The following is a 23,038-nucleotide window of genomic DNA, read 5'->3' as shown; positions in this document are numbered from 1 at the left end:
TCATCTATTGATGGGCACTTCTGTAGCTTCTATATCTTGGCTATTGTAAATAATGCTGCAATGAACATAGGGGTGCATACATCTTTTTTTGAATTATTTTTTTTGGATTTCTTCAGATAAATATCCATAAGTAGAATTGCTGGGTCATATGGTATTTCTATTTTTAATTTTTTAAGAAACCTTTATACTGTTGTCCATAACAGCTGCACCAATTTGCAATCCCACAAGGGTTCCCTTTTCTCCACACTCTCGCCAATACTTGTTGTTTTTTGATTTACTAATACTAGTCATTCTGATAGGTGTGAGGTGGTATCTCATTGTGGTTTTAATTTGCATTTCTCTGATGATTAGTGACCTTGAGCATCTTTTCATATGTCTACTGGCCATCTGTATGTCCTCTATGGAGATATATCTATTCGAGTCCTCTGCCCAATTGTTATTCGGATTTTTTTATTTTGGTGTTGAATTGTATGAGTTCTCTATAAATTTGGGATATTAACCCCTTAGTAGATGTATCACTGGTGAATATCTTCTTCTACTCAGTAGGTTGTCTTTTCTTTTGTTGATGATTTCCTTTGCTGTGCAAAACTTTTTAGTTTGATGTTGTCCCATTTATTTTTTTCCTTGCTCAATTAGATATATCAGAAAAAAAATATTACTAAGAACAATGTCACAGAGTTTACTGCCTGTTTTCTTCTAGGAGTTTTATGGTTTTGGGTTTTACATTTAAGTCTTTAATTTATTTTGAGTTTATTCTTATATATGGTATGCTAGAAGATGGTCTAGTTTCTTTTTCTTTTTTCATATATCTGTCCAGTTTTCCCAACACCATTTATTGAATAGGCTGTCTTTACTCCATTGTATATTCTTGCCTTCATTGATGCAGATGAATTGGGCATGTCGGCATGGGTTTATTTCTGGGTTTTCTATTTGGTTCCATTGATCTATATATGTTTTTGAGTCAGTATCGTGCTGTTTTGATTACTCTAGCTTTGTAGTATAGTTTGATATCAAGTAGGGTAATACTTCCAACTTTGTTATTCTTTCTCAAGATTGCTGTACTATTGTGGTTCTTTTGTGGTTCCACATAAATTTTAGGATTATTTGTTCTAGTTCTCTGAAAAATGCCACTGATATTTTGATAGGGATTGCATTGAATCTATAGATTGTTTGGGGGTAGTACAGACATTTTAACAATGTTAATTCTTCCTATCCATAAGCATGATATATGCTTCCATTTATTTGTATCTTCTTCAACTTCTTTCTTCAATTTTCCAAATACAGATCTTTTGCCTCCTTGGTTAAATTTATTCCCTGGGTTTTTTTTATGCAATGTAAATGAGATTCTTTTCTTAATTTCCTTTTCTCATAGTTTGTTATTGGTGTATAAAAATGCAACTGATTTCTGAATATCAATTTTGTATCCTGCTACTTTAAATGTATTTATCAGTTCTAATAGTTTTTTGGTGGATTCTTTAGGGTTCTCTATATATAGTATCAAATCAAGACAGTTTTACTTCTTCCTTTACAATTTGGATGCCTTTTATTTCTTTTTATTGTCTTACTGCTGTGGCTATGACTTCTGAAAACAACTGTTCTTGATACATACAAAAGACTATGCCTTAAGACATTACAATAAAATGAACTCCGTTAACCCACCACCAAAGAATTAGAACATTACTAAAACCATTGTACCCGTATGTGCGTTCCTCCCACCTCATAACCGTGTGACGTGTTTTTATCCAACCTTGACATTATTTTTAGATTCATTTACGTTGTCATTTATAATGATAATTCATTCATTTTATTATGTGAATATATTCAACTTCATTCATCATCCTACTCAACATCCCTCCCACTCTCTGACCTCTCCCTTATTTTTATGCTATTACGATAACATTGCTAGGAACAATACCTCCGTGTTTTGGTGTGAACAGCCTCTAGAGCTCATGTCTAGGAGTGAAACTGCTGGGTAACAAGATGTGCAAGTGTTTAATTTTACACAGTGATGCCAAATTGCTTTACAAATTATTATAAAGTCACTCAAAACTTTTAGACTCGTGCTGCTCTGCCTCCAAATTATTGTTATCAAATTCCTTAATTTTTCTGATAAGAATAAAATGGCACCTCATAGCAAATTTAGATACAGGAGAGACTGTTGGTAGGTGTGAGTACAATTTTTATTTAATGACCTCACCTGTTCCATTCCTCTATCTATTATCAAATAATGAACAGTTACTGAGCAACGCAAAGAAAAAGCCTCAGTAAAACAAATAATGAAGACAGGGATCCTAATTTCTCCTTGAGACTTATTGACTGCAAACGCTACGCCCTGTCCCCTTCCCACCAGACTGGCATATTTGTTACAACTGATGAACATGCACTGACATATGTTATCATCCAAGTCCCACAGTTTTCTTTAGGTTTCACTGCTGGTGTTGTATATGGTATGGTTTTGGACGAATGTATGTCATGTGTGAACCATTATATTGTCACACAGAGTATGTTCCCTGACCTAAAAATCCTCTGTTCTCTACCCATTCACCTGCCTTTCTCCCAACCCCTGGCAACCATTGATCCTGTTACCATCTCCATAGTTTTGCCTTTTCCGAAATGTCATATAGTATGTAGGCTTTTCAGACTGACTTCTTTGATGAGGTATACACACATACGCGCACACACATAGAGCATATAATAAAAATAACTTATTAAATATATTATGTTGTCAAAGATTACCTGAAACTACCTTTTCTATTCTCTTATCCTTGTGCACATCAGGTCAAATAAGATATCTTTAAGTGAAAGAGTAACAGCTATAACTACTAGGTGGATTTTTTGTTTTTTAGCCCTAATAACGCTTTTGTGATATACGTTCCAAAAAACTGAGAGAGTGAGTGACTTTAGTGAGAGGATAATAAATTATTTGTCAAGTTAGGTAGGTTTTAATTTTTGTTTTTGTAAACCTAAACAAGGACATAATTGAGTTGCTGTGCAACAGATAACTAAACATGATTTTTGATGATGAATCACTATGAAATTTTGATTCAGTAAACTGATTTTTTTAACAACAAAATTATTTGTGTGAACAAAGAATGCAACTGACCCTGTTTCTTTCTATTGATAAATAATATTTATCATGGATATATAATATAATTGGAAAAATAGCTGGATCCATTTCTTTATAAGCTATTTCCAATAATACCTTACTTTTTATATTGATTTTTATCAAAAATTCAGTTATGTTGCTTTGAACACTTGTATACCAAAAATAATTATAATTCAGAAGAAAAATTTTAACACATAGTGACTATAATCTCAGAAAACAAAAAAATTAAAATTCCATTTAGATGTACATTGGGTTATAAAGAAACATGATAGGGTAAACAATCAAAATATATTTTAGTGGGGTAATATTCTATAGGGTAAATTGATTGGAAATATAATTCGAAGAGAAAAACAAATGATGTAAAATTATTATCAACAAGTTTACATATAGATTTTAAATAGATGATGGTACACAGCTCATCACTGTGTATCTGCTCTTATTTGATACACTAAATATTGGCATAATAGTTTCATTTCAAAAGAATATGTTAAAATATACCATAAAGTAGCCTCCTTTCAAACTATCTAAACTTAAAAAAAAATTTTAGAACCTAAAAGTGTGAAATATTTTTTACAATATTTTTAGTAAAGCACCTAGGTAAAATGTTTAAAAACCAGGAATTGCTTGACTTGCATCTGCATAGCGAGCACAGTTTCTATTTCGATCATATGTTTACTGTGCTTACGGGGGTAACTTGAGGCCTGGGCGAGCGATGGAGATGATGGGGCGGCTGCTTCGTTTTAATCTCTGTGATATCACTTAACAAACAAGACCTGCTATTTACACGAGACTGAAAAAAGCGCCCTGAATACTTAAAGAAAAAAAAAACAATAAGGTGAAACAGCTATCACTCATTAAGCACTTACTCGTTTGACACCTAAAACTTCTCTGTGAAGTATTATAAATACCTGTTAGCAGATGACAAAGCTGAGGTTTTGAGACATTAACAGGCTTGCAGACAGAGGGGACTCTGATTACATGGCAGGTAACATCACCAGGACAGCAATCACGGCCTCAGTTTTCTCATCTTAACATGGGGATGGCAATACCAACGTCGTAACTATTCCCAAAATGTATTTTCTTTGTAAAAGCAAATGAAACTATAAATATTTTTGGTGGAAACTTGAAAACTGCACACATTCAGTTGGAAATGCGGACACATGCGTGTTCACCACATATGCATGTCGGGGAAAAAACACACTTTTTAATAACACACTCCCAAATATTCTCTGAGCTTCATCTCCTCTCTGTTGCTGTGACAGACTCCTGTCACGCCGCAGACCTGATGCAGCCCCGAAAGTGCCACAGCAGTTTAAATTCCGATCTGAACTTTACAGCACGAGCGTAAGCAAGCCCGGCACCCGGTCCCTGCCACGCGGAACCCGGGGTGCTCCAAAGCAACGCGTGACCGCTGAGCGCCGTCAGACGGCCAACTTACTTCTTGGGCAGCTTCATCTTCTTCACCTTTTCTTCAGCATGCTCGTCTGCGATGCCCACGTGGCATCCTAATGCCAGCAGAGTCCTGGAAATCAAAACCAGAGGTGAGCACAGCCGCTCCACTATAAAAATGCCATACAGATTACCCCACAGCAGCTTTTCTCAGTGTGTTCCCCAGACAAACGCTGCCAAGGCATTCTCTCAGTAAAAGATGCTATTGCCAAACAAATGTGGGAAAGAAATGGATTGCACCCCACTTGAGAGAGTCACAGTACTGAATAATCCATCAGCAAAAATAAAAACTTACTGAATTACTTAAACTCGGCATCTCCTAAGTATAATGTGTTAGTGCTTCTCAAACTACCTGTGGTGAAGGATGAATTTTCTTTTAATTTCCAGTCTATCATGGTCTGATTCTCTGATAAAAATCAATAAAATTGCTAGAGAAAATTAAATTTCAAAATGAAGACCTAGGAAATGCAAGCCTACATTTTATACATTAGATTCAACAGACATACAGTCGCTCCCGTAATTGGTATAAGAGTTCCTGAATGCTGTTCCGAACATCTCCTGTCACCCCGAGCCAGCGCCGGCTGTGACCGACCTGGTCCGCCGCGCACGCTGAGCGGCACTTCGTGGGCTCACAGACCCTCGCGCTCCGCCGCGTGCGCAAACGTCGTGGCGCAGACGCTCGCGCAGAGCGCGCGCAGTGTAACGGGGTCGAGGTGTGACTCGGAGCAGCGCGGATCCGATCCACCTACGCATTGCAGCGTTGTGACCGACTCAAATAGCTTCGCAGCTGCATCAGAGCGCACCGATACCGCGTTCCTTTCAGGCAAGGCTGCCTGGAAGACAGGAGAAGGTGAGAAACTCACTTCAGGGTCTCCAGGGACATCTGTAAATTGTAATTGCGCTCCTGCTCGGGCAGCTTGGAGAACTCCACCAGACACGGGTGCTGCCTCTTGTTGTCATCGCGCACCTGGAAAGGACAGGAAACCGGCATGTGACAGTGTCCTGGGGCAGCCCCCCGGCTGTGGGGACCCCGCCGTGAGGAGCGAAGCGAAGGCGAAAGCAAGACGGGAGACGGGGGTCGCCGCCCGCGGCGCCGCCCCGCGATGTCTGCGGGCGGAGCTGGGCCCGGCGTTGCTCAGGCCCCTGCGGGCCACCGCTCGCGGCCCAGCACCCGCCTGCTCCACCCCGACACCCGCAGGCTGGCGCCCTCGGCAACTTCCAGCGCTTGCCTGGCTCGTCCTTTCCCGCCGAGGTTTTCACCCTGGGCGCCGGCCCAGCCCTCTGCCCCCTCCCCCACATCTCGCGCGCAGAGTCCAGAACACCTCCGGCTGTCACGTGTCTCCGTGCCCCGCCTGGCACCGCCGCCTCTCACCCCGGCAAAGCTGAGCCACTGAGAGGTCACGCAGCGCCCAGCTCCCCCCACCTCACGCGTTTACACAGCCCAGGCCCTCCGCTTAGAACACGCGCTGCTGCGGATCGCTGGTCCACGTGTAGTTCATCCTTCGGGTCTCTTATATTCACCTCCTCCTGGAAGCCTTCTCTGATTTCCCAGGAGAGCCCTAGATACCCCTTCTTCGCTCTGGTAGCACCTCCGTGACAGGACGCAGCTTATCACTGCTGGCATGTCTGTCACTTGGCTAAACTGGAAGCTCCTAAAAGGCAAGCCGGCGAAAAGCCAAGGGCTTTCACCTTTGAGACCCCGACACCAGGCACAAGGCCACGGGAACAGTAGGCAGACAATAAGGCTAAGGGGGCGGGGGCGTGCCTCAGTGGGTCCGCCTGCTGCCACTGCGTGGTAGAGTTCTCGCAGGACACTCCTGGAAAGTACGTCCCAAAGACGTTCGAAGACACTCTTTGCAAAATAACAAACCATTTATTCGACACCCTGAGAAGCTTAAATTACGCCAGAGTACAACACACGCGAATACGTCGTTTAAAACGTTAAAGGATTTATAGGATCAGCAGGAGAAAGGATGCGCCCGCGGCCGGAACCGCAGAGACCGCAGGCCAGGGCTCGTGACCACCCGTCCGAAGGAGCTTCGGGGAAGCCACGTGCGGGAGCAAGAGCAGGGTGATGGGAGACAGGAGGATGTGGGGTCCCCCCACACGTGAGTCTGAGACTCCCCCACATCCCGGACCTCCTGCTGCGCCCCCCGAGCGGTGCTCGCCCGGACGAGCCCTGAGGAAAGCGCCGTGTCGCTCTGCACACAGGCATCGGGGCAGAGAGCCCCGCGCCGCCTGGACCCGCCCGGGCCAGGGAAGGGACCATGGGGCACCCGCGGGAAGGACAGCTCCCAGGGACTGATGCCCTCTGCTATCAGAAACCAAGGGCCTGTCTGAACAGGCGGCGGTGGCAGGCGTGGCGCTGAGCTGATCTGAGTTTAACCGGCAGAGCAGACTCTGCTGAGACCGACGCCTTCCTCACGTTAGAGAAACGTCAGCGGCGCGCGGCGCAGAACGGCCCCGCGGCGATCCGCGGCTCACGGCAGAGACCGTCCACCGGGAGCATGAGCACCGTAAACGTACCCGGTAAGATGACAGCTGTTTGTTTGTGTGACATTGTTTAAGTTTTCTTAGCCTACAGTCACCCCTCCCCACGTCTTGAAACATAAGATGAATTTTGTCTGTAATGCAAATCCCTCCTCTTGAATTTTAAGGTAAATTTTGTCTGTAATTTCCTCTGGCAATTGACCGCGTACACATTAATCTCTCTCCTCTCACCGACTTTAATTGATGGCCAAACCTTTTAGCTATTAGCATTTACACATTTCCTCAGCTTTTCAAAGTCAATGAACGTAGCAGAAAATTGCGTACTTAATAAATATATGCTGACTTGACAACTGTCTAACCACTCATGAGGTAATAAAAGGGTCTCCTTTCCTGCCACGTCTCAGCAGGTCTGACTGTGAACACAGTTCTGGACTCCGCGCTGGAGACGCTGGGCCCCAGCCCCAGGCCCCTGGCAGCTCTGTGGCTGCCCCCAGACGCCACCAGCATTCGCAGCTGTGTCATCAGTGGAAAAACAGAAATAGCAGCACATAGCTCGGGCTGCTACTATGAAAACTTAGCCTAATACCTGTAAGTGAGAGTGTGTGAGAAAAGGCAACGCTCTGAACGAATATATAAACATCACTAAGTAGCATGGAGTATCGTACCACTACTTAGCGGGAACCACCACTAACAATGAAAGTTCTTTAGTCAACACCTAGTGCAGTAAACTAGGAGCGAGTGGATACGCTCATCCCTGTATTCAGACAAATATAAGAAAGTGTTAAAACCTTCAGGGTTTTAACCTTCAGACTGACAATATTATAAAAATGAATGTGCTGCCACAATCCCACATAAAACAAGTGTAATACACTGGGAATACGCAGGAACTTGCTTGGGTTTATTTCATCTCGATTTTGCTGACAAACAATACATTAAATTCTTTAAATAATAATCATTTGAAAACACAAGCAACCATTCTTTCTCAGCCTGTCTCTTCCTGTGAAACCAGCCGTGACCTCCGCCCCAGGACGTGCTCCGGACAAATGGGACTGAGGGAAGCGAGTCGTCGGAGGAAGAAAAATTGGCGCATTTCCAATTTTTAATTTTCAGTTTCAACTTCAATGACTTTTTTTCCCTAAGTGCTTTAGAAATCAATGCCTATTGTCTGTACATGTTAACTCTGATTTTAAAATGTAACTGTTGGCCTAAAGATTGATAATTTTTGAAGGTCTAGGCAATTGGTAGGTTCATTGATGGATGAACCTACCAATTAAAAACTGCACAAAAACTAACGTGTTAAAAAAAGAAAATCAATCCAATTCATTCATGTCGCCACACAGCAGACATGAATGTTTTCAGAAAGACATATTAATGAAATCTGAAAATAAATTTCAAAACTCCATACCGGCCCATACTGCCAGCCAAGTTCAATCTTATTCATAACCCAGAGCTCATGGATATTCTCTGCCAATTTTTCTCTTATCCTCTCCAGGTGGGGTGGCAACACGATCTAAAATTTAACAAAAGGAGAAGAAAACACACATCAGAAAAACATACAATGAAACACAGTGCCAACAGTCCTCACTGTGAATTGAATGAAATAAAATGATCTTATACACCATTAAAATCTAATAATACGGCTAGAGTCTAAAAATCTCCTATGATAACTTAGTTATAAAAATGTAACTCATTATATAAACATTCATTAGGTAAATTTGGGGACTTTTTTCAGGAAGAGTCAGCTTAGGTTTCTAAGTGAATTTATAAACAAAGTTAGGGGGAAAAAATAGAGTGTCGGTGGCGACAATCGCCATCGAGAGACCGTGATGGATGGATGTGAGAAAGCCGGCGGCCACATGTTATTTAGACAGAAGCACCCCGAGGTGCTTCCACCAGCCTGGCCTCATCCACAGGTCAGAACGAAGGCAGCTCGGTGCCCAGACAACAGTCCACTGGCACTTTGAGCCTATGAAGATGTGATTGCAGTTGATTTCTGTTTTCTCTTAACTCTATTTTAGTGGTTTCCATGTATAATCCCCAAGGGGAAAATCATTACATGTTCCCATGACTAAGAAGAGGTCTAATGATCTCTTTATAAAGAACACAAGTTTTCAAGGTGAGGGGCTGTGTGTCGCCCACAACATCCACGGATGAGGCCCTTTCCCCAGGGAGCCGGCTGTCACCACCTCCTTCCCCGGGGCAGTGGCAACTATCCCAGCCTCGGGAAGCCCACGGCGTGTTCGCAGGGGCCATCCGGCTGTCCGTTCCCACCTGCCTCCACCCTCCAGCCGCGTTCGCCACTAACCCTCAGTGTCACTGTCACCTCACAGCAACAGCCAACACAAACTGCGGCTGAGGTGTGGACGAAGCCTGTGTTTGTTTTACTACATGACGTACAACGTCAGCTTGGAGAGACAAAAAATGTGTTTGGAGAAGCTAAACGGTGATTCTACAAAGCTGATGCCTGGTGTGAATTCTGCTTCAGACTTTAGAAGAATTACCTTTGATCTTCGAAAACTAATAAACTTTGAATATTTAACCAACCTACTGAAGTTACTTCACTATCAAAATAAATCAATATTTAATTCACTGTCACGGTCAAGATATTTTCACTTCTATAAAGAACGATGGCTAGCATTTCTTGGGTGCCTGTGTGCAAAGCACTGTGCTAATGCATTATTTATAAACTACACACTCTCAGCATCCCAGTTGGCAAGATGAGAAATTTCAAACACACTTGTCAAACACACTCTTAACATCCCAATGGGCAAGATGAGGAACTTTCATGAGGTCCCAGAGGGGGCGGGGGGTGCATCTGATCCCAGGCATTTCAACTCTAGAGCCCATGATCTCAGTCTCTACCCAGCATAAACGTCAGTTAAGCCGTTTCACAATAGTAAGTGTATCTATATGGGAAGAGGAATTAAAAACTCCATGTCTCCCCAGGATACACTGCCGAAGGCTGGGATCCTCACCGCATTGTGAAATCAATGCTGTGGCTTGGGACCACCCTCAAAAAGATAAAAGAGAATAGAAAATGGGTAAGAGGACTTGATAAAGGAAAGTGTTATCGCATAAAGTCTTTCTTCGTCACGTATAAATTGCACACTCCCGGGGGTTGTGGTCGAGTCGGCCGCCCGGGGTTACCTGGCTGGTGTCCACGGGAACCGGCGTGAAGGCGGCTTGCGTCAGCGCCACTGTGGGGCCCAGCAGGTCCCTCGCGGGCGCCCTCTCCTGCTTGTACTTGCGGCTGTGCTCCACCTTCAGCCTCTCCTTCGGCAGGACAGCTTCGTGACACGGAGCGTAGCCCGGCGGGGGCAGGAACTTGAATTCTCCATGTCGCCCCCCAAGCAGAAAGCGCACCCTGAAAGGGATGCATGTCAGGGTCAGTTATTTCTCTGGGGTACACAAAAGATTCCTAATCAGCAGACACAAGGAATGCATTATTAGTGCAAAATTAACTCTACCAGAAGCTCCGTTTCTCCCTAAGTACCATCATCATGTTGGCACCTTAGAGCCTCTCATCATAAAGGGTAAAATATGATCAAAAAATAAAGTGGTAAAACATGATCAAAAGAGAAACCCTGATGGAATTATGTGAGCGGATCAGCAAAAATTTACCCCTCACTGGAGAACCAGCTGAAGGAAATACCTGCCCACAGTAACTGGTCATTTAATGTCTCAAGGTGCCCAAGTAATCAAAAGAGAAAGAGCAGGCATGACCTTAATATCCAGACGCTTCAAACCACAGGGCTGGACAAGGTCACTTTGTGCCTCCAATTTTCCAGTGAAATTCCTTAAGGAACTTAAATTGATGCTTCAATTGCTGAAGAAGGTAACCGTATTTCTTATTCAATAAAAAAAACTTACTAAAATATTTTATATGTCACCTGCAATTAAAATAATTTAATCTGAGTCCCACTGAGTAACCCTTTTTAAAACTTAATAAATGATACTAATTTCTTGGGCTCTCTGCTTACAAAAATAAATTCAAATTTTCATCTTCTTTGTAATTCTTTTTCTAATTTGTATTTTGGTTACAGGCTAAAAAAATCAAATAAATAAAATAAAAATCAGAAAACAAAAATGATGAAACGAAAACTTTAAACCATTCCAGAAGCTTAAAGAAAGGAAAGTAATTTGTATAAACACACAAAAAAAGGTCAGTGGTACATGTACAGCTAATATTTAATGATAACTCTGTCTCTTCTTCAATATGGTGTTTTTGTAACTATAACTTATTCCTGTAAGAAGAATTATAACAAAAAGAATAACCAGAATAAATAGATGGTCACTGGAAGTGAGCAAGCCACTCTCGTTAAACACAGAAACGTATTAATCGGTGACAGAGGGGCCCCTTGTCACAACGGACCATTGTTTAGTAAAGCAGAACTGCAAAGAATTTTCATTTTAATTCCTCTTTCCACTTGGCAGTAGCAAACAAGTGAAGGGTCAGAGGACGCCTGACCCAGCGGACCACACGGAAGCCAGCCTGACCCAGATGATCGCAGCTGTAACCGGAAGAGGCAGACACTGGCGGGGGCCGCCCTGATTAAAACAACAATGAAAAACGTGTCTGTAGGAAACGAGGGGCCTTGGAGTTGGGTGTGGAAATATGGTGAAAAGATAAAAATAATAAAAAGAAAATAAGTGGTATCTTTTTTACACAATGTTCATTTCCCCCTATTAAACAAAATGGTGAACTTGAATGGGTCTGAAATATTTCAGGACACTGGTGAGAGGGAGCATTGGTGGACTGCCACAGCTAAGTGGTTGGACACGAGGCCACGGCATCCAGCCCCCCAGACTGCCCTCTGGGGTGACTCTTACCTCCTCGCTTAAGAACGGGACAGGCGCCCAGGAGTGAGGGGGAGAAGGTGAGAGAAGCAGGAGTGACAGCCATGCAGCCTCTTGTGAGAGCATCAGTGGGAAGGGGCACAGACCAAAAACACAGAAAATATAGAAATACTAACTTTATTCCCGCAGAGAAACTAACAACAGGAAAGAAGAGGCCATCGATGTTGAAATTCTCAAACATGCCTTGAACAGGTTGTCCGTTAATTCGGAAGGAGATGCTCGGGGCACTTAGGTCTAAACAGCAACTGATGACATCATCAGTTCTCAACAGATGTTGGTTCGGTGAGCTTACAGTCCGAGCAATACAACCTGCGGGGGAAAAACAGGAAGGAAGGAGATGTGCGTTTATCTCAGAGAATCATCTTCAGGGCCGAGGTCAGTGATGACGCAATGCACCAGAACAGGATAAATCTTGAACACAAATAATGTTATATGTTAAGTCCTTTGTCCAAAAAAAAAAAAGTTGTTTTTTTTTTCAGGAGCCATGCTGCAACCTTTGTTATAAAATGAACCTTCTGATATGTGGAAACTTTTGCATGTAGATAGTTGGCATCTGACGTAGAAACCATCTTAGAGCTAAAAGTATAGTAATGTCAGAGGAGAATCTCCAGGGAGAGATTTGAGTTCAAACTGTGGCTTCGCCAACTACGACTGTACAGCCATCAGCAAGCAACCTCGCCTCCTAACACGTGAGTTCCTGTAAACCAAGTGCCATCATGTCGCAGAGCTTAAATGGTTTATGAGAACCTGGAGCCTCAGACACAGCAAGCATTTCATGTCAGTTCCTTTTTAAACAATTAGGTTTCCTTTTTCATATAAAATAAAAATATATAAGATTAATGAAAGCAGAAAATGTGACCATTCATGCATTGTTTACTAGACAAATACATGCCAATCAGTTTGTTTTACAATTTATTTCAGATAAGATTGTGATTGGCTTCTGAAGTACAGCAGCATATGATTTGAGGCATGAAAGTAGTATTTGAAAAATGACATTTCTTGCCCTGGCCAACCTATGTATGGCCTAAGCCCATCCTTTGCAAATTAGTGCCATGGGCCACTAGGAGACAAGCAGGCAAGGTTCTCCTAAAAACAAACACACAGATTTCTCAGTCTGAGCAAAGACAGAAACAGATTCCATGATATAAGCTTTGTAATTAATAACACCTTTTTTATTTCTAGCATGCCAAGATTTTACCAATAGTATATTTAAAACACCAGTAGTCGAATATCTTTTAAAATATGTACATTTTTATTTCATCAATATTCAAATCTGCAAGCAATAAATTTACTATCAAGTGGTTCTTCTAGAATTCCCTGAATATAATAAAGGCAACTTTTTCGAAAATCACATAGAAGCAATGCAGCCCTCAGAGAAAGGTCTACATCCTTCTTTGGCTGATAAAAATGTTATTTCAGATATTTAGTATGATCCAAATACATTGCTCAGTCTCAGGGATATTACATAATGCTAATGACTATCTAAAAGTCACCACATAAGCAGTTCTGCAGCGCCTGAAGCAAGCAGGGAGGACAGACAAGATCCCAGCCAACAGCCTGAGGGCAGCATTTGGGCGGTGCTCAGGCTGCGGAATCCGCCTAGAGCATCCTCAGGTTGCGCACACAGGACCTCGCAGCAAAGCCACAGATCTGCGCTCCTGCTCCCGGCGCCAGCCAGAAAGGAAGACCCAGCGGTGCCACTTACAGTCCTGGGTTACGGGTCTGCACCCGTCCTTCCGATCTGAATTCTCCAGAAGCACACTTGGCCTTTACAAACATGTGGGACCTGGACGGCCAGAATTGCACTCGGCCTTCAGAGTGTGGGACTGCGGCAACACAGCGCAAAGTTTAAACCGAAATGAAGACACAGCTCAAAACTTGCTGATGAGCCAAATTCGGGTCCTATCTCCACTCTCCACTTAAAAATGTTAAGTGGTAAAGAATGTGCTTTACCCAGAAATCACAGATATTTGATACTTTAAATTCTAGTTCATAATGTTAAAAATAAAGGAATAGGGAGTGACCCCAAGAAGTGTATCTGAGTTACGATGAAGCTGACCTTGGGAAGTAAGTCAGAGGCCAATTTATTCAGATTTGTCTTTGTTTACTATGAATCTAAAATGAATGGAAGGGGGGTTGGGAGGATGGGTAAAAAGGGAAAAGATTAAAATGTGCAAATCTCCAGTTATAAAAATAGTCACAGGGATGTAAAGTACAGCTTAGGGAATACTGTCAATAATATTGTTAATAACTATGTACGGTGTCAGACGGTTACTGGCCTGATTGGGAGATCACTCAGTAAGTTACATAAATGTCTAGTCACCTGAAGCTAATATAATATTATATGCCAACTGTAATTGAAAAATAAAAAATTATTTTTAAAAAAAGTGTGTTAATATCCAAGCGCTTGAGAGAGAACACTGGTCAACTACAGGTATGACACCGTGTACATTTTCTTGTCATTTGAAAACAATTTTTTTCTGTTGACATAAAGCTTCAAAGTGGTCTTCTCCTGAAATTCCACAGCCTACCGTCCCTGAGACGTTCACAGATTCCCTGGATTCCACTGTTCTTATTGCTCTATTTAACACACTGGCAGCAGGGCACAGTGCCTGCAGCTCGACCCCATAAGCGCTGCTATGTGTGCAAAGAAAAAGCTTCAAACTCTAAGCAAAAGTGAAAATGGTGAAGCGGTGTTATGTGGCTGAGGTCACTGAAACGAGTCGCACTGTTTTAACAGTTTTCCCCCAACCTCCATGTAATGAAGCACAAGTTAATGTGTTCCTCACTCGCACGTGGACCACCGCTTTTGCGGGGGGCGATGTCAAGAGGTAAAGAGAAGGCGAGAGCTACAGTTCCTCCAAACAGACATTAACACTCTTCCATGTTTGATAGGTCTTCCAGGGCTGCTATTCTTGGTCTTTGTTTCTTAGGAAAATTTTACGATGCGAACAAATACTGTGACTAGCGTTGGACCAGCTCCGAACACGTGTGTGTGTCAGATGCAATGGCCAAAACACAGCTTCCTCTCTTCCAGACTACTGGGCACTGAATAAAGGAAATCTTGGTAAGTACTACTTTTAGATACGATTACATGGAGCACTTTTATTTATAAGCTCATTAGCATAAACTCTTAGGTTTAATTCAATTTGAAATTTCTTTTCCTAAGCTATCAGACCTACACAGCACTAATAAATGATTATTGTGTGTACCCAGTAAGAGACAAAGTTCAGCTTTTTATAATGTAAGGTAACTTTCTGTGCTTTCTATATGCTAAATGTGTTGCAAAATAATCTAAAAACTAACCTCTAAATGCAGCTTTATGAACATAAGCCTATGTCTGCAGAATCCAGGTGAATTCCAACAACTAAGAACCAATCAAAAGCTAACTTTTAAATAGAGCCAACCAAAATACCCCTCTTCATAAATCAGATAAGACTATTAGTTTTTTAATACGTTTCTCATTTTTAATACATACTTAGCCATCAAAGCTGAGAGCTGGTAGCTGGTGAAATTAACTATACATTTACTTTTAAAGTTCCATATTCTGAAACAATGCCATGTAAATATGAACCAGCTACTCACAGTACAAATTACTGGATCCTGACATTATATTATTGGCCAGGAGGTAGAACTTGGTCTATTTCTTCCAGTTATTTTCCAGGTTGTGTTTGGTTCTTCTTTACATGGGAAGCTAGAGCATGGCACATACCAACTGAAGTAAGTAGGAGACACATAACTTTTTGTGGTTGATTCACGAATCGAAACGCCACTTTTTAAACATAGATGGCCCCCTTGTCTAAAGTGTCCCTTTCCACACTTCAGTTACCCATGGTCAACCGTGGTCAGAAAAGAACAGAAAATTCTAGAATTAAATGAGTCACGTTTTAAATTGTGCGCCATTCTGAGCAACGTAACAAAATCTCACACTTTCCCGCTCCGTCCCGCCGGGTGCATGGACTGTCCCTTTGTCCTGCGTACCTATGCTGAATGCGCCCCCCACCTGTGAGTCACTTAGGAGCCCTCTCGGTGATCAGACTACCACGCCTGTGTGCAAGCTGCCCTACTGCCCTGAATAACAGCCCCGACACACAAGAGCAGTGATGCTGGCCAAGCAGGCGTCCCACAGGGAGGCCGTCAGGGCTTCCCGCGAGCGGCAAGATGTGCGTGCAGGAAGCAGTGGGCTGTGCAGGGTGCGGCCGCATCTGTGGTCTCAGGCACCACTGCGGGTCTGGGACCGCGCCCCCCGCAGACATGGGGCATGACTGCAGGTCTGGGACCGCGCCCCCCGCAGACACGGGGCGTGACTGCACGTTGTACTTTGAAAATGTACTATAATTTTAAGTTGTCCTTATCCCCTTGTGAAATTTTGCTTTTTACTCAACACTCTCATTTATCATTTCCATGTTAATTTTGTGAATAAGACATGTATCTGGGATATGCCGCACCAACAGCCTTCAGACGTGTATGGCAAGGGCAAAGGTGTCCATCAAAAACGCTGTGAAAGGAAGTGGACGGTGCCCACCTGCCCAGAGGTGCAGGCCATCGAACCCGTAGGAGAAGAGGTCGTCGCCCACGCCGCTGCCGCCCCCCTCCTCGCCGCCTCCGGGGTAGGGCGAGAAGCCCTCCGTGGACGCCCAGCCCACGCGCAGGTGAGTCGCTTCAGCTGTCACGAACGGCTCGGTGTGGTCCACCATCAGTTCGTAGTACCACTTCTTATACTGGGCAGACCCTTCGCTCACGCCCAGAAAAATATTGGGCCTCATGCTTTAAAAAGACAGAAAGGCACATGAAAAATTTCGAACGAACTTTTCAGTTTTAATGTCAATCTCACTATTTTGAACCTTAGTCCTGCTCTTCTAAAATGCAATATATTAAATACATGTTTCGTTAAGCACTACGAAATGAGTAAGACGACCACAGAGGCAGTGTGTGGTGTCGGCCAGCCCGACGGCCACACTCAGAGTGGCGTCTGCTCGCCTGGCAGGGTCACTCCGGGGCTAACATCATTTTCTCTTAATTGCTCTTCAGCATGTTTTATTAACCACATTTAAAGAGAGAGAGTCTAGTCGGCCCTTAGAATTGACAGAGCTGTTATAAATCCAGGACATGCACGCATCTTCCTGTGCTGAGCACGTGGGGCATGAGGCTGAGGTGCCGTGTCGTTAGTGAAGGTGACTAATCAGCTTTATTGCTCGCTCTGTGCCTCACTGTGAACAGAAGAACATCTGGCTGGTTGTATTTCACTGCATTTCACATGGGGACTTGTACCCTACGCTAATACTAGGGATGAGAGGTGGTCTCGGCAACTACTGCTCATTAACGGCAGGTCTGTCCTATAGAGAATCATGAAAGAAGTCTTAAATTAATCCTATTTAAAAACAAAATACAGAAATAAACACCAAACCTTACGTTTTTGTTTAAAACAGTAAGGTGGTATTTCCTAAACAGCTAGATACGGTGTATCAAAGTTATTACTGTCATATATAATATTTTCTTGACTGTAGCTGTGCATTATTATTACTATTATCAGCATCAGCATCAGCATCAGCAGCATCATCTTGTGTAAGGAAGGCAGCGTGGCATGAGCTCAGTTTCTGCAGTTAGACCTGAGTTCTATTCCCGGTTCCCACGTTTTCATCTATATACAGTGGGCAGCACCCTCCTGGGCAAACGCGGCAGTGCAGGGCACAGAGAAAGCACGTGCCCAGTGGCTGACACTCGGTATTCAACAAACGTCTGGTACCCAGGAAGGTAGATCCACCTAGGAATGCAATTTTATTATTTGTGGAATTTATGGTATCTTGGACATTCTAATTCAATCTTTATTCTAGATCATGGGCAACTCAAGATTGGTATTGAAAGGCAGAGTTTCAGTTATATTCTAAGAAGGTGTAAAACATCATTCTTCCTGACTGTGTCCCTGTCCCCTGCTCCTGAAAGTCAGTGATAATCCAGAATGAGAAATGCAGGCTGTCACGTGTGTGTCTCCGTGGTAAACGTGTGTGTCTCTGGGTTCATCTATTCCTATTATCTTGGCTGATTGGTAGAAAACGATTCTCATACTGTTAACTGGAGAAACACATAAAAGCCCTTAGTTAAGCAGACAGACCACCCGATGCCTGAGCTACAGACCTAGCACACCGCTTCTTTCATGAGGCCGCCAGTCTGGCGACACTGTCATCTGAACCAACCTGCTGACGTGGTTCACGAGGCGGGTCTGCAGCAAGAGATCTCTTCCCGGCAGGAGATTGTCACAGATGAGGTGCTGGTTGGAGCGGACAGCCACTCCGTGGCAGACGCAGAGAGAGCACAAGACGTCCAGGACCTGGGAAGAGAAGCCGCCGTCGCCCCATGCCCCCCTCGCCCCGCCGCCCCGTCCCTGCCCCCGCCCCCGCCGATTCGCAAAGGCAAGCACGCCTCCTCCTCCAGCCCCCTGGTCTAACCGTCTGGACACGTCAGCGATGTGTCGACCCACTTTACAACTGCCCCCCATACCCCGATTGAGAACTGCTCATTCTCCCACGGATGCTGTGAATAAACACTAGGCTATATCACCCGATTATAATTAAGAGATGAAAATCTCTCATGAAAAATGTGACATACCTTTAAACATTCTCTTATTTTAAAAATAGATTTAAAATTATTCCAGAATTCATTCATGGCAGCAAAGGGTTCACTTACCTTGTGATTTCTTCCGTGCTTGTCTAAAAGTGAAATAATGGATTTAATATGTCCTTCTTTAATAATGTTTAGAGCTTCTGGACTTTCTACTAACACACAGTGCAAAACTTCGAGAATACCTAGAGATAGAAAGAGGGAAGAGACGACTAAGCAGTCGACAACGACCAGGGTCTTCCCTTCCTCCGTGTGTTCATCCGGTTCAGCACATAACCATTATGTGCTCAGTGCGTTTGTCACAGGGCACTGTGGTGAGGGCGGGTGGTATTGGGGAGAGGGGACTGATAACCAAAGACAATGAAATCACAGTTAACGAGAAGGAGTCAGACAGTCCAGTGATGAAAAGGCCAAGGTAAGGTGCTCGGCTCGGCAAGCAGGTGAGCCCCGCCCAGGAGGGGTATGAGAGACCACCACACTGAGGGCGGGCCTTGGGGAACAGATGGCCCTGAAGGGCAGGCAGGCCCAGCGAAGTCGTGAGTGGGGGCCACACCGCTGCTCTCTGTACCTGTGAGCTGGTTTTTTTTTTTTTTTTTTTGGTTATTTTTTCAGATTCCACACATAAATGAGATCATACAGCAACTGTCTTTCTTTGGGGCTATAACGTACAGCATTACAATTATATGTAATAGTGTATACTTGAAAGTGGCTAAGAGAGTACATCTTAAAAGTTCTCATCATAAGAAGAAAAAATGTGTAACTGTGAAGTGATAGATGTTAGCTAGACTTATTGTGGTGATCATTTCACACCTGACATTAATATAACGTTATACCTCAATTATACCACAACTTGAGAAAAGAAATGAAAATGGGAATATAACGAAGGTAAAAAAAAAATTCAAATAATTAAAATATTATTTTGCTTCAATTTGTACAAAAAAAAATTTTAACCTGAAAAAAAATCTTTAGAAAGAACGAGAACACGGTAGACTCAATGTTTGTTTCCAAGTTATTCTGCCTTCAATCTCAACACCTAATCAATTCACGCAACCTACTCAGTCCTCAGTACTGACTACAAACAAGCAGTAACATTCCCTGCCTGTCCTCCACGTGGTGCGTAATGACAATGAACTTTTAACCTATCGACAATGCCACATAAGCCTAATCTTCTGTCATACTTTGCCTGCACTGCATGAACTTATTTCCACTCCGCCAGGGCCAAGTGGCACGGCAGTGAACCTGGGCTGCTCTCCAGGTGCTGGCCCTTTGCCGCGTGCTCAGCCTGGGTAGGGAGGCAAAGCAAGACCTTAGGCTGACTGTCCTGGGCGGCTGTTAAACAGCACTTCCTGCCTTCCAGTCATCTAGAATGTCTCCAAGTGCCTCCGACACAACCTTCCCAAACTGAACACACTACCCCTTGTTGTGCATGCACAAGTCAAGGTGCTCCTCTGGCCCACTGTCCATCCGTGGCCTCAAGCTCGAAGCCCCGGGTTATTTTCAAATCCCATTCCTTTTCTCATTTTCCCAAAGCTAGTCATTAAACTTCCTTAATTCTGCATCCTGATTTATCTGCTACATCCATCCTCTCCCTTCACCCACCAACCTATGACGTCTCTGCCTCTCATCGCGCCACGTTTTCTGTCATCAAGGACAGTGGCCCCGTCTGCTTCTTATGGAGACTTCCATGTCTGTTACTTGGCCCCGAACCGTAGGCGTTTTCTCTAGGATCAAAGTTGACTGCGTTATGTTTTATTCATGGGTCACGCCCAGGGTGTCCAAGGTTGGACAAAAGTTGGTTCAGGTCTACACGGGAACACTGGACAAAGCCCCTCCTCCTCTGGGCTCTTTAAGTGGAGCGGCTGATGTGTCTTTATCATGGAAAAGTCATGGGATTATTTCTGCATTGACAGGCATCGTCTTATGTGAGTTCAAACATTCTTTCATCATTCATTTGACAAATCCTATTAAGCACCTACTCGGCACCAGAAAGTATGACAGATACAGAGAGTACGAATGGAATCATGCCCCTGCCTTCAAGTTCATACTCGTGTAGAAGACGGAGAGAAAAACAAATGGCATAAAGGGCATGAGAGCCACACAAGGGCAACTAAGGAGGCACCGCGCAAACGGGCAGAGGAGCAACGGGCTGGGGCTGGGAGCCGCGGAGACCACCTCCGGCGCCTGGGAGGCCAGGCCGACCTGGGAACCGCCTGGGCGCCCCTGCGCCACCAAATACAAATGGCACACGTGCTGGAGACAGCTGTATCAGGGGCGCTGCCTACGACTGCTTTACTATAACAGACTGTTTATTGGTATGTACTAAATCCCTTTAAAATAATATATTGTGCTATATGATTTGGAAAACTAAAAGATCTTTTAAATCTTTCCAAATTTTCCTTTGACCACAAATTAAAAACGGGGATTCTGAACCATCCCTGTGCTTGCATAGGGCATTAGGAGCAGTAGGTTTGGGGCAGAACGGGGATTCTGGCTCTGTGGCCACTTTGGGGACTTCGCTTTAAAAAAATGGAAATGAACAAGATACTGTTAGATTGCTTTTCAGGAAGAACAATAAACATACCGATAGCATTATCATTAAGAAAAATTGTCTAACCTGTTAAAAGGAAAATATTTGTATCACACTGAACCTCAGAGTTTGTGTTTAAGTCTTAACATAAAATAGAAGAAAACAGGAATAATATACCACACAAGGAGGTAACTGGAAAACATACCAGAAGACGCTTCCAGCCTTTCCAATCGGCTGATCAGCCAGTCGAGGGAGCCAGAAAACTGAGCGCAGTTTTTACGATTTCCTCTAATTAGAGCCGCTGCAAAAGAAAAAGCAGATTTCACACTTATGTGATTTTCTAGTTCAAAACACACAGTAAAGTAATAGGAGCCCTAAAATGCTGCATCGAGAACAGAACACCTTTGCTTTATGTCTAAAACATACAAATGCGCGCGAGCGCGCGCGCACACACACACACACACACACACACACACACAACCGAGACATCAGAAAAAGAACTTCTACGTATCAATGGGGACTGAACACACTGGTCATTCGAGGAGATGTATTTGGAGGAAGTGACAGTTCATGTGGGGACGTAATAATGAAGGATAATGGGGAAGCCAGTGTCCTGGGAGGTCCCTTGCTTGGGATCCAATTCCCATCGCTTTTAATTAGCTGTGAGACTAAATTATTTAATTTCCCTAGAGCTCAGTTTTCTCACCTATGTAATGAAGCTATGAGCACATCAGTTTTTCTGAAAATGTAGCACAAAGTGCTGGGAGACACAACCAGGGACCACAACAGTCGTACAGACAGACATAACCAGACGGAGCAGAGGAGTAGGCGCAGAGCCGAAGGCTAACGAGCGAGCGGAAACCCTTCCGCTTTCCCGCATCTCCTCTTCCCACTCTGAGATTTGCGTGTGCATGCTTAACCTAAGGTTTCCTACACTTCTTTGACCGAAGAACCCATTTTATGTGAAATTCCACGTTACCTTATGACCTCTTTCAGCCCAATTTGTATGCTCAATTGAAAACTGAGTATTTCAAAATCATTCAATTCATTCAAAATAAATCTGGTAAATGTTTTATGTAAATGCTACTCTCACGCCCATAAGATTGTTCAGAAATGATATAACTGTTCACAGAGGGCTGGGGAGATTTTTGTATAATATGCTATTTAGTGGGAAAAAGATGTTACCACAGAGGAATCACTGTCTGAAGCCTGGCACTGCCGGGAGCCCCATGAGGGACCGAAGTTTGAGGACACTGCCAGTTTACCTCCTTGCTAAGGGCAAAACGGAGGGGACCCTGTAGTGACCAACTGCAATTAAAGTGCAAGGCTTCTTTCGCATTTCCTCTGTCCCCCAAAAGTCGTTACGTGACCTGAGAGCGAGATGAGCAATTGTGACAGGGGAAAGGCGGCCTCCTGTTCTCACGATCTCACGGGAGGAGCTTGGAGGGCACCGAGCCCCCAGGCCCACAGGTGAAAAGTCGACGCACTTGGTCCCTGAGACGGTCCTCACACAGCCCCTGAGGGGCCAGCCCAGCCACACGCACGGTGATGAGCGCCAGGGACAAGTGCCCTAGACGACGAGGAGCCCTATGTGCTCGGGGGACGTGTAATTCCTACGCACACCTGTTCCTGACCACAGCCCCTGGGAAGAGCAGATGGTGAAGGCTTCGAATCTTTATTGCAAAGTCTCATTTGCTTCAAATTTAACTCACTCTTTTCATTTTACCTTGGTTTCTTAAAATTAAAGATATTAAATATCTTCTAGCAGTCAAATGTTACAGATGAGGTGAGTCTTGAAGAAACAAATAATATAAAAATAAACTCTTTTCATACATCACAGGACATTTTAGAAAAGCATGCAGTAAACCACAAAAAAACCTTCCTTAAAAACTACAAACAGATGGTGGCCACATTCTTTGACAAATTAATGAAACTAGAAATGAGTAAGAAAAGAAGAAACAAAGGTAAAACCCAAGCACTTAAAAATTTAA

The 23,038-nt window shown here is 43.7% G+C and overlaps 1 protein-coding gene across 7 annotated transcripts in view; it reads right to left on the bottom strand.

Moving 5' to 3' along the window:
* RYR2 (ryanodine receptor 2) overlaps positions 1–23,038 on the bottom strand; it is a 525,506-nt gene that overhangs the window by 205,672 nt on the left and 296,796 nt on the right. For all 7 annotated transcript variants that reach the window (XM_036235620.1, XM_036235621.1, XM_036235624.1 and 4 more), the window contains 9 exons: positions 21,253–21,348; positions 18,587–18,705; positions 18,097–18,230; positions 16,428–16,669; positions 12,019–12,211; positions 10,193–10,409; positions 8,451–8,555; positions 5,419–5,522; positions 4,545–4,628 (listed from right to left, as the gene is read on the bottom strand). In XM_036235620.1, coding sequence (XP_036091513.1) covers positions 4,545–4,628; positions 5,419–5,522; positions 8,451–8,555; positions 10,193–10,409; positions 12,019–12,211; positions 16,428–16,669; positions 18,097–18,230; positions 18,587–18,705; positions 21,253–21,348 — 1,294 coding nt within the window. The remainder of the gene's footprint in view (positions 1–4,544; positions 4,629–5,418; positions 5,523–8,450; positions 8,556–10,192; positions 10,410–12,018; positions 12,212–16,427; positions 16,670–18,096; positions 18,231–18,586; positions 18,706–21,252; positions 21,349–23,038) is intronic.

Source organism: Rousettus aegyptiacus, unplaced genomic scaffold (assembly GCF_014176215.1).
Source record: "Rousettus aegyptiacus isolate mRouAeg1 unplaced genomic scaffold, mRouAeg1.p scaffold_m13_p_18, whole genome shotgun sequence".
NCBI classification, from domain to species: Eukaryota; Metazoa; Chordata; class Mammalia; order Chiroptera; family Pteropodidae; genus Rousettus; species Rousettus aegyptiacus.
Note: the sequence above shows the minus strand (reverse complement) of the source record. Positions and strands in the feature narration are given on the sequence as shown.